General features: G+C 36.2%; 1 protein-coding gene and 2 long non-coding RNA genes across 3 annotated transcripts; 2 read left to right on the top strand and 1 right to left on the bottom strand.

Annotated features, from left to right (window-relative positions):
- Positions 1–166: 166 nt before the first annotated feature.
- Positions 167–902, bottom strand: LOC310738809. The gene is made up of 2 exons (XR_014537161.1): positions 805–902; positions 167–554 (listed from the first exon to the last, which is right to left on the bottom strand). It is a non-coding gene; the product is annotated as an uncharacterized lncRNA (long non-coding RNA).
- Positions 903–1,809: 907 nt separating this feature from the next.
- LOC310738858 lies at positions 1,810–5,520 on the top strand. The gene is made up of 2 exons (XR_014537176.1): positions 1,810–2,196; positions 3,891–5,520. It is a non-coding gene; the product is annotated as an uncharacterized lncRNA (long non-coding RNA).
- A 2,457-nt stretch (positions 5,521–7,977) lies between these two features.
- On the top strand, positions 7,978–10,582 carry LOC310739566 (glutamine synthetase-like). The gene is made up of 7 exons (XM_083565558.1): positions 7,978–8,028; positions 8,340–8,538; positions 8,783–8,944; positions 9,031–9,177; positions 9,335–9,462; positions 9,957–10,156; positions 10,241–10,582. The coding sequence occupies exons 2-7, from the start codon at positions 8,367–8,369 to the stop codon at positions 10,572–10,574; spliced, it is 1,143 nt and encodes a 380-aa protein (XP_083421684.1). The 5' UTR covers positions 7,978–8,028; positions 8,340–8,366; the 3' UTR covers positions 10,575–10,582.
- The last annotated feature ends 900 nt before the right edge of the window (positions 10,583–11,482 follow it).

The following is an 11,482-nucleotide window of genomic DNA, read 5'->3' as shown; positions in this document are numbered from 1 at the left end:
AAACTAAAGGCCATATTCTACAAAAACATTTTCTGGAGAAGAAATTGGTTTTAACTTGAAACAAGATGAATTTTTATTACTGCATTTTTTTTTTGTCAATTAAAAAAAACTAAAATTAGTAGTTATTAGTAGTTTATAGAGTTTTTTTTTTTTCTTTTAATAGAGGTCTAAGGTATTCAAAATATTCAAGAACAGAACCATGACTGATTACTAAATTAACTGTAAATATAAATGTTAATTTTTGTATTTGTAGCTGATTTCTTTTACTTCAGACATTTGTTTCTGACTACTACTGTGTCTTCACAGGCGTAGTGGAAAATTCCAGAATGAATATAATATAAATTTTGAGTAAAATCTTTTTTATAAAATTGCAAAAAAAGACTGTAAAGAAACGAATTTAGGAAGGATGTATTAATTGTATTAATTGCACAAGTACCTTAAATAAGCATCCAAATAATAGTGATGCAACGAGCCTGTTCTCTTTCAGGTCCGCATCTTCAAACATAATATTAACCCAACCTGGGTCATGCAGTCAGTCCACAATGTGACATCACCTTAGTATAAAAAACGGTCTTTTCGGCTTCTCCCGTTAGGGGTCGCCACAGCGGATCCTCCGCACGTTTGAATTGGCACATGTTTTACGCTGGATGCCCTTCCTAACGCAACCCTCCCCAATTTATCCGGGCTTGGGACCGGCACTAAGAGTGGCTGGGGATGGTTCCCTGACCGGGAATCGAACCCGGGTCGCAGCGGTGGGAGCGCTGCATCTTAACCACTAGACCACCAGGGGACCCTTGACATCACCTTAGTATAACGACTTTAAAAGAAAATGGAAAAATAACATAAATATTATTTTATATGTATCCTATAAATGTTGCAAATGATAAAACAAAGACCAAAAAATATTAAGAAAAGACATTTATGTATAAATTGTAGAAATATTAAGAAACATCATAAACACTAATTGTTTTTAATTGACTTAAAAAAAATATATATATATATATAAAAATGCACATGCACCATGAAACACCTATTTTTTAATAAACATGAATATAAAAAAGAAATTGCACAATCAAGAAACAAATTGAGGGAAATATATTTATTTTAATTTCTATCAATCCTAAATAAATCTTAATTAAATATCCAAGTAATTGTGACACAACGAGCCTGTTCTCTTTCAGGTCCTCATCGACAAACATATTATTAACCCAGCCTGGTTGAAGTGAAAGTTTTTACAGTGCATATGGAATCATTTTGTGTCGAAAAAACATATCTTTATGTTTAACATAATATGAATTACCTTTTTTGCAAAAAAAAGTTTAAATATAACTAATATTTTCTTATTGTTTTTGAAATAGAATAAAATGATTTTACACCCAAAGTCAAGTCAAGTCAAGTTTATTTCACAACAGACATTTAACAGTTAAAGGTGAACGATGTGTATTTACCCCTTATGAGCAGCCATGGTGACTGTGGCAAGAAAAACTCCCTTAGATGTTATGAGGAAGAAACCTTGAGAAGAACCAGACTCAAAAGGGGAACCTCATCCTCATTTGGGTGACATCAAGAGTGTGATTATAAATTTTTAAACAATACAGTTGTACAGAACCCAAACTGTATGTTTGACACCCAAATGCCTAGAAATGATCTATAAAAAAAATGTGCATAGAAATCATTTGTAGGTCTGAGTGTGCTGCACGCTGAAACAGACTGTTCTCTATGACGACACCCCTAGCAACGGTGTGATGTCTCCTTGGCAACATCTTTGCGCTTCCGTCCTCCTCACGCACGCCTCAGCAGCATCAGTAGCTACCATGAACCCAGCAGGGGAAATCCACTACAGCAATGCAGGAATGGTCCACAAGTGCATGTGTGTGCTCACGCTGGAATGTTCAGGTTGGAGAGAAGCAAAAGAAGAAGGCAGAATGGCTGGGATGGGAAGACAGTAAAAGACACTTTCCTGCAAGCACAAAAACAGCCCACGCTCCCATAAGCACGCTCCTGTAAGCACACATCGTCCACTGTGCAGAGGCTTTCAACCTCTCTGCACCTCTTGGACTCTGTCATGGACCCTGCAGTGCTCATCTTCTTGCTGTACGTGATGATTGCGCACGACCTAGTGTGCGGACTGATACAATACCGGGCACAGGCAGCCAAACAACCGCACAAGATAGCTGCTCTGACGTGGCGTTCCAGGTAAAGTTTTTTTGTCCTTTAATGCAAGCACCTTGTCCTGCATGCAGCCAAATGTTAGGATGCAACAGCAACTGTTTTTTCTGTTAGCATTATCACATAAATCATTTTTCTAGACCAAAACCATATCTAACTGATTCCCAGCCCTGTGTAGCAACTCTACACATTTAAATTTTCCCTGCTATCACTCACCTGTTTTAACTAATGCTCTAAAAATATCCATTCCTGAGTTAAAGTTAAAGTAGAAAACGATGAAGAACAGAAGGTACTCCAGGACCAGAGTTAGAAACCAGTGCTCTGTATGATTGTGTTCATTTTTGCTCATTTGGACAAGTCTATCCAAGAGATAGATTGGATCTGTTGGATCGGACCACAAGGGCCAGACTTCGCGCCTCAGTCGGCCATGACCCTGTCACCGGTTCACCACTGTTTGTTACTGACCACTACAGACGGGGAAAATCCCACACTAACTGCAGTTTTAGAGATGTTCTGACCTAGTCGTCTAGCCGTCACAACGTGGCCCTTGTCAAATTCGCTGGAATCCTTACCCTTGCCTATTTTTCCTGCTTCTAACACGTCAACTTTGAGGACAAAATGTTCATTTGCTGCCTAATATATTCCACCCACTAACAGGTGCCATGATGAAGAGATAATCAGTGTTATTCACTCACTGGTAATGATGTTATGCCTGGTCTGTGTATTACATTATCCCTCAAACCATGCCACCGTTATCATGCTTTAAACATGTCCATGGCAATAAACTGGTTTTGGAAAATGTCATATGTTTATTAAAAGATATCAAGAAACAAAAAAACTGCAAAATTAAAACCCTTCAATCCACCCAAAACAGACATCTACCAATTTCATTAGATCTTATCCCTGGCATATTCCTTCTCACTATACAACACTTTAGTTAGATTTGTTCATGAGTTTAATAGTAAGAACATTTGTCAGATGTATGAATTACTGGAATTTAAAGCAAGGCTTTGGGCTGGATAGTCAAGTTCTTCCAGTAAAAGTTGTTCTTTAGGGTCAACAAAGTCCAAAACATTTATGTAAAAAATCCTTTCCAACAGTTTGCATGACTTTTGGAGTTCTCCAAACATCCATCAAGCCCAGACTCATCAGATAGACTGGGAGACAGTGATGCACAGTATGACTCACTCTAACAGTGATGAACTTGTCTACCTCACTAGGAAAACACTTGTCATTGCACATCGTGATCTTATGCTTGTGTCTGGCTGCTAAGCCATGAAAATTCTGTTGCTAAGCACCTGATGAACCATTCTTGTGCTGATGTTGCTCATGATTAGCTCCCAGTATATAGTGATTTTATGCACTGCATTTCATCATTCCTCAGATTCAAATGCTTTGATTGAACTCAATAAACAATAAATATAGATTGATTTAAACATAGAAAAATACAACTCAAGTGCAGCATGGTGGTGTGGCAAGTAGCCTCGCTACCTTACAGTGTTGGAGTCACTGGTTCAGTCCTGTTTTGTCCTTATGAATGGTTTCCTCCGAGTTCCTCCACTTGTTTCCTTCTGGTATATCATTCCGGTAGGTGCTTTGGTTTCTCAACGTTTGAAAGAGTGTGTGGCTATTTGTCTGCCTACTGTCCTATGGATAGGCTTTTTGGCTTAACTATGATGCACTATTCCTAAATCCTTGGGTGTTTTTCTCTTCTCTTTCAGCGCTCGCATCTGCCATGGCCAGTGGACAGTCAGCAGCAAGTCTGTGAGGTCAGATAGACTCAGGTGGAAGAAAACATGCCGCATAGTCAGGAAGGCATGAAATGGGATGGCTATGGACTTTATAATGAACTCTGTGTTATCACATTAAGTAAATTTAATTTACACTATACCACACACTGCCTTTTACCGGGACAATGATTGTAATTGTTTTTGTTTATTAACAGTCATGTTTAGATGTTGTTAACGTAAATGTTTTGCGAGTAATGTATATGTAATGAATATGTATTTGAAGTGTTTGACAAGAGATTGAAGTGCTATTTTTAATGTCAGAAGGATTTCTGCGGTACATACTAGATTTATGTCTTCTGTCTGCTACACAAATGTGGTCTATTTAAATACAATTTAAATACTAAGTAAAAAATTGCAGCATTGTTGTTGTATGTTGATCCTGATGAAAATGTCTGCCAAATGACTAAATGTAGATGTAACTACATGTTCTATTTAGGTTAAAAATGACTAGTTTGCCACTTATATTGAATATACAATCAATAAAACAAGTCAACAATATCAATAGAAATGAGTTAAACAATGCATTTTTACTGGAGGCTTAAACTAACATAAGGAAGCATAAAGTTCATCAAATTCTACAGTGATACAGATATTTACAGTGCCAAAGAAAGCTAATCAATATACTTTTTTTATTATGTTTTCCTAAAAAAACATAACATTGTTCCCAATGTGACGGTATTTTTTGCTGACTTGACAATAACTCTTTAGCCAAGGTTATGGTTATTAAGTTAGTAAATGTATACTCATACCTCTGTCCTCATTTCACACAAAAAAGGTATGAATAATATCTTTATTTTTTATATATTTAACTGCAAGGTCACTGTGTATATTAAGATCGTAATATCATCTCTGCATATTATATCTTCGATAAAAAGTCAACCAATGTGAGACTGTGAAATATATCTCATAAAAAACGGAAACAACTACCACCCACTCCTTTCTGCTCTAGTAAATGGTGATTTCTCACCTAAAATTCACAGTCGACTCATAAGTGACGAGAATCGTAAGTCACTTTCTGTCCAACCCACACAGCATGTGTTTTGTAAGTGCTACCTCAGCAAGAACATGTTTCGTCTTTATTAATCAAACTGATGCCAATACCTTAGCAATGCCAGTACTGCACTAGAATATTGGGTTATTACCAGTAAAATCTGTGCTGATTGGTTTCACTTAAAAATTTTACTTTAGCCAGTGAATGAACAAACATCTCCATGACCACCACCATCTTTCCCACTGTCCTCTTCCAGATGTCTTTGAGTAGGTGGTGACAATTACTTTTCACCCCTTCTTGTCCCAAGGCTGCTGCTTCGGCTTGAGTCTGCTATTCGTCTGTAACAGCACTGCAAAGCACATCAGCAAAGCACCACATCATCAGATCCACAGATGCACAACAGTAAAAGAGCTGAGTGATGGAAATATGAGATATATGAGCTGACAGAATAAAGTCACATGGTTAACATGAGCGAGACTTCTCTGATTTGAGAATAGTCTTTAACTGGGGTTGAAGTTGTGCAGCAATGGCATAAAGCATAATGAATAAACAGACACCTTTGAAAAGAGACTTTGGACCTCTGTAATTGCAAACAAACAAATATTAACATTGACTTTCTCAGGTGTTCAAATACTTATTTGCAGCTGTATCATACAAATAAATAGTTTAAAAATTATATATTGTGATTTCTGGATTTTTTCTTTTAGATTATGTCTCTCACAGTGGACATGCACCTACGATGACAATTTCAGACCCCTCCATGATTTCTAAGTGGAAGAACTTGCAAAAAAGCAGGGTGTTCAAATACTTATTTTCCTCACTGTAAGTGTGTTTCAAGATTCAATAAAATGTAACATTATTTGAACAAACTATGAATATTTATTTCTAGTTAAGTGTGTTCAACCTAAGTGTATTTAATAAAGCATAGAACAATAACAAGTTTCAGTTTTAAATAAAATTATACTCATCTGTATGTGATACAAATGCATGGCAAGTGTATTAATCTTTCTGTCAACAACTCAAATGTATTCAACTCAAACGTCAATACAACCCAAAACTATTCAATACAACCCAATTTATAATATAAATTCATTTGTAAGAATATGCTACTCAAATGTATTCAACTCAAATGGCAATACAACCCATGCTACTCAAATGTATTCAACTCAAACGTCAATACAACCCAAAACTATTTAATACAACCCAATTTATAATATAAATTCATTTGTAAGAATATGCTACTCAAATGTATATAACCCAAAACTATTCAATATACAACCCAATTTACAATATAAATATATGTGTAAGAATATGCTACTCATATGTATTCAACTTAAACAGCAATACAACCCAAAAATATTCAATACAACCCAATGTACAATATAAATTCATGGCAAGTGTAATTAACTCAAATGTATTTATACAACTCAAATGACATTACATCTCCCCTGTGTTGACAATGTTCTTATTATTTCATATATTTAAAGAAAAACTGTCTTTTTTGTCTGATCTACATATTTAGTGTAAGAATATGCTACTGAAATGTATTCAACTCAAACGGCAATACAACCAAAACTATTCAATACAACCCAATTTACAATATAAATTCATGCCAAGTGTATTTAACTCAAATTTAATTAATACAAATCAAATGACAATTCAACTCAAGTGTAAAGTATATGTAACTCAAATGCATTTAATACAGCTCTTGTGCATTCAATTTAAATGTACAGCTTAAGTGGCAATACATCCCAGCTAAAGTGTATTCAAAAGAGCCAATATGACTTATGTCAATATGTCAATATGACATATTCAAATTGAAATGTCTTTAGTATAACTTAAGTCCAAATGTAATGAAATCAATTGTACTTAGTAAAACATAACTTGCAATACACCTCTTAATTTTACATTCCAAGTTTATGACAAACAGGGTACTCAATACAATTTAAATGGCAGTATAATTTTATCGTATTCAGTACAACTTAAGTGCCAGTTCAGCTTAAGTGTGTTTAACACAACTCAAGTGTGTTCAATGCAACTTAAGTCTCAGTACAATTTATTGTCTTTAACAAAGCCTTAGTGTTCCACACTTAATCGCTTTTCACAGTTAAGGATGTATTAATAAAGAACTCTACAAAATAAATATTTCATTTGTGAAAACTTTGCTTTTATAATCTTGCACTTGCAGCATCTTTCAATAACTTTTGACACTTCAAATATAATTAAAATCTGTTATAGAATGTATAATCCATTAGCTTAGTAGCAGCTGGTCACACTGATGCAATACAATCCGAGCAGTGACAATATGGTAATACACATACAGTATGGATATGCACACACACACACACACACACACACACACACACACACACACACACACACACACACACACACACACACACACACACACACACACACACAAGTTTTCCTATTGGCTGAGCACTGCTGCCTTAACCATAACTTAGTGAGCATTTCTTACAGAACTTCAGCCTTGTTTATTTGTGACTTAATGAACAGTCCTGTCCCTTTGTGGCCTCACTGGGTGTCCTTGCCACGCTCTGCAATAACACTGAGTGCTCTCATCACACTCAGTGGCTCCTGGAATAGCATGTAATTGTGTGTTTAGTAAGGTGGATAAACCAGCATCAGCAAATTAGAGTCATTTGTATTTCAGCTGACAGTCATGCATCAGTGATCGTAGCTCTTCGAATGGATTCATGGTGACTGGAGAACCCAGCTAGCGTTATGTGTTATGTAAAGGTGGATGTGCCATAAGGTTTAAATTAGCAAATATAGTACACAAAGATTTCAACAACAACAAAAAAAGAGATAAGATGTACACAATGTTCTACCTGAATAAATCATTTGGGTTGACTTTGAATAAGCAATCTAAGCCACTTAGATAAGCAGTAATTAATCTGCAGTAGGCGTGGCCTTTTTGTGTGGGTTTTTTTTTTTTTACATCACAGTCGATATTTAAATGCAGGATTCAGAATCTTAATCAGGTTTCGCTGTTTCTCTGTTTTGAGTACAGTTAACAAGAGTTTGAATCAAACAAACAATCTATATCTTTCTAAAGTAAGTCTCCTTTGTGTTGAGAATGTTTTTTTGCCTGATCTACATATTTAGTGTAAGAATATGCTATGTAGGATTTATATTTCTATTGCTAACGATTGAAATGTTTTACATGGTTTTGACCTAATGTTATCATTAGAATGATAGATGATTCACAAATTTTAAGACATGCACTCGTTGATTTTCAATCACTTTTGGGTGTTAATAATGGCACTAATTAGTGTTGGACCACATCATACTAACATTGAGCGTTTCTTGCTTAGCATTTTCAGTGTTCTGTTTTCAAAGCATCTCTGTGCTTTTCTAATTTTCAGTCTATCTCAACTGTCACATGTGCTGCCATGTCGTCCTCCCTGTCTGTCAGCTCGCAGCTGAATAAGATGCTGCGGTCTTACTACCTCGGCCTTTCTCAAGAAGGTGTCTGTATGGTCACCTATATTTGGATCGATGGCTCTGGGGAAGGCCTCCGGAGCAAAACTAGAACCTTGCAATCTGAACCCAGCAGCATTAAGGGTATCGTAAGAAATGATATACATTTTCATCAGCCTTTTTAAATGAACACATTAATTTTTCCTGCAGCAAAAATCAAACTTTAAACTATATATTAAATAATTCTTTATAAAAATTTAACACATAGCTTCAATACCTATTGTTACATTTATTTGTTGAAACCTTCGAGGTTTTGAGACTTAGATGTTTTTAATGTTCTTTGTACATAAAAATAAAGATCCTGAAGCTCTACTTCAACTTGTGCTAGATATTCCAGAGTGGAACTTTGATGGATCTAGCACAGATCAGGCTTCGAGCTCTGACAGTGACATGATCCTGGCCCCGGTGTGTATGTTCAGAGACCCTTTTACTTTGGACCCCAACAAACTTGTACTTTGTGAGGTGCTCAAGTCCAACCGCAAACCTGCAGGTATAACCAAATGTAGATTATTTAAATAATTAATTGGTTTCGGAATTGATTTTAAAAACTGTCTTTTGATTTGTTTTAAAATATAGACACTAATCAACGTTATGTCTGTATGAAGATCATGGAGAAGGTGAAGGACTTCTACCCATGGTTTGGGTTAGAGCAGGAGTATACTATAATGGGTATAGATAGACATCCTTATGCCTGGCCGTCAAATGGTTTCCCCAAACCACAGGGTGAGAAATTGTATGCAGTGTTTTTCCTATTTATTCTAACAGCTATTAATGCATGTTTTACCACACAAAGTATAACTTTTAAATCTGAAACTGTGATTAATGTTGCAGTTTATATAAATATCATATTTAGAAGTTGTTTCGTGTTTTTCCTTATCAGGTCCATATTATTGTGGTGTGGGTGCAGATAGGGCCTATGGCAGAGACATTGTAGAGAGTCACTATAAAGCGTGCATTTATGCAGGCATTAAAATTTCTGGCTCCAATGCTGAGGTGAAGCCGTCTCAGGTAATTTTTCCAATTTTTATTTATTTCATTGATTTTGGGTTGTATTCTGGGTTTTGGGGAGGATTTAATACCTCAATGCAGATGTCGATGTTCAGACCTTTTGCATTACACTGGGTCAAGTGAGAGGAAGAATTGGGTTCAGCACAAAACAAACACAAATAAATGGAAAATAATGTGCTGCATCAAGTGCTATTTTATAAGCGGTAATTACAATTAGGACATCCATGTAGTAACAAATTGTCCAAATACTCTACTATTAAATGTAGGATTTATTCTAATGCTTATTTATATGTAAATATATAATTTTTTTTTACATTTTCATTTAAAGGAAATTACATTTCTTTTTCATTCTATGATTCTATCCCTGATTTTTAAACCATGTCTGATTATGTGCAAATTGTCTCATATAAATATAAATATCAATATTTATCAAGTCACCAAATCAGAGTACTGCATGTTAAACTGACTGTACATTTTCTGATTTTCTGTTACAGTGGGAGTTCCAGGTGGGTCCATGTGAAGGCATTGCAGCAGGAGATCACCTTTGGATGGCGCGTTTCCTTTTGCACAGGGTTTGTGAAGACTTTGGTGTAATTGCCACTCTGGACCCGAAACCCGTCCCAGGAAACTGGAATGGAGCCGGCTGCCACACAAACTTCAGCACTGAGGCCACTAGAGCAGAAGGAGGGCTGGAGTGAGTACACTAATACACACAGATCTGCAAAAACAAACAGATATATCCAAATGTATGACCTTCTTCTTCCTTGCTCTATATTAGGCATATCGAGAGGATCATAGAAAAATTACGAGCACATCACGTCCAGCACATCCGAGTCTCAGATCCACATGGTGGCCAAGACAACCAGAGGAGACTCACAGGTTTACATGAGACCTCCAATATTAATGCATTCTCAGCTGCAGTAGCTGATCGTGGAGCCAGTATCCGCATTCCCCTGCAGGTTGGCCAGGACAAGCGTGGATATTTGGAGGATCGCCGGCCTGCCGCCAACTGTGACCCATATGCTGTGACCGCTGCTATCGCTCGGACCTGCCTAATGGAGGAAGAGGACGAGGATATCTTGAATGAGCTTGATTTTAATGATTTGGAGTAAAACACTCCTAATACTAGATAGATATTAGGTGAGATGTTCTTTGCATATAATGATACCACTGTCTATTTAGCTTTGTACGATTCCACTTTGTGAAAATGTAAAAAAGCATAAGTTTGGCTTGCTCTATATCATCAGCTTTTCAGAAATTCTTGTTATTCTGCCCAGATAAGTAAATAAAAAGGAGCATTGGGGGTCATCAGGGACAGCAAGGACTTCTCTGCTGGCCTAAAAGGATCAGATTAAGTGTCGTACATTTAAACATATTTATGTCAATACATGAATATGTGTTAAAATATTCCCTGTTGTCTATTGTCTTCATTTTATAGCTTTTCTCTCGGTTGCACCGCTTTTAGGAGTGTCTGTTTACGTTGGAGTTTTGATCCAATCATATTTCAGCCATCACATCGTGTTTTGTAAAAAAGGTCAATGGTATCTGCCATGAGGATTCAGAATCTACAGTGCAGGAGCCTGTTGCATAATTTACATGTTGCTTGAAGCTTTAACCAATCAGATTTCGAGTTGACGGCACTTGGCACATAATAACGTCGCCATTTTCACATCCTTTGTTGGTATGGTCCGAGAGTGCACTCGTCAGAGATCTCAAACCACATCCTGAAATGCTCAAACATATTTGTGTCGATTTAAAAGCTGTTTTTTCATTCCACAATGCCTGAAATTGATTTGGATGCAGATATACTAATAAGTCCGTTTTCAAGACGGACTTTTCGAGAAAAGCTGCACATTTTCAGGAAAAAACTGTTTTCAAAACAGTTGCTAAGCTTTTTTTTAAATGTCTTTTAATGAAAGATTTTCATGAAAGATTCTTTCCTGTAGAATTTGCACAATAAACACACTTAGTTTTCATTTTATGTGGAAAAAATGCATTTTATGTGGTTAATATCGATGCT

This window comes from Silurus aristotelis (assembly GCF_946808225.1).
Source record: "Silurus aristotelis genome assembly, chromosome: 16".
In the NCBI taxonomy this organism is placed as follows: Eukaryota; Metazoa; Chordata; class Actinopteri; order Siluriformes; family Siluridae; genus Silurus; species Silurus aristotelis.
Note: the sequence above shows the minus strand (reverse complement) of the source record. Positions and strands in the feature narration are given on the sequence as shown.

Bases quoted from the DNA above. Each gene is read 5' to 3' on its own strand.
- LOC310739566 (XM_083565558.1), top strand. From the start codon at position 8,367: ATGTCGTCCTCCCTGTCTGTCAGCTCGCAGCTGAATAAGATGCTGCGG. The intron at 8,539-8,782 runs GTATCGTAAGAA...AACTTGTGCTAG, and splicing joins TGAACCCAGCAGCATTAAGG to ATATTCCAGAGTGGAACTTT. The intron at 8,945-9,030 runs GTATAACCAAAT...TTTAAAATATAG, and splicing joins GTCCAACCGCAAACCTGCAG to ACACTAATCAACGTTATGTC.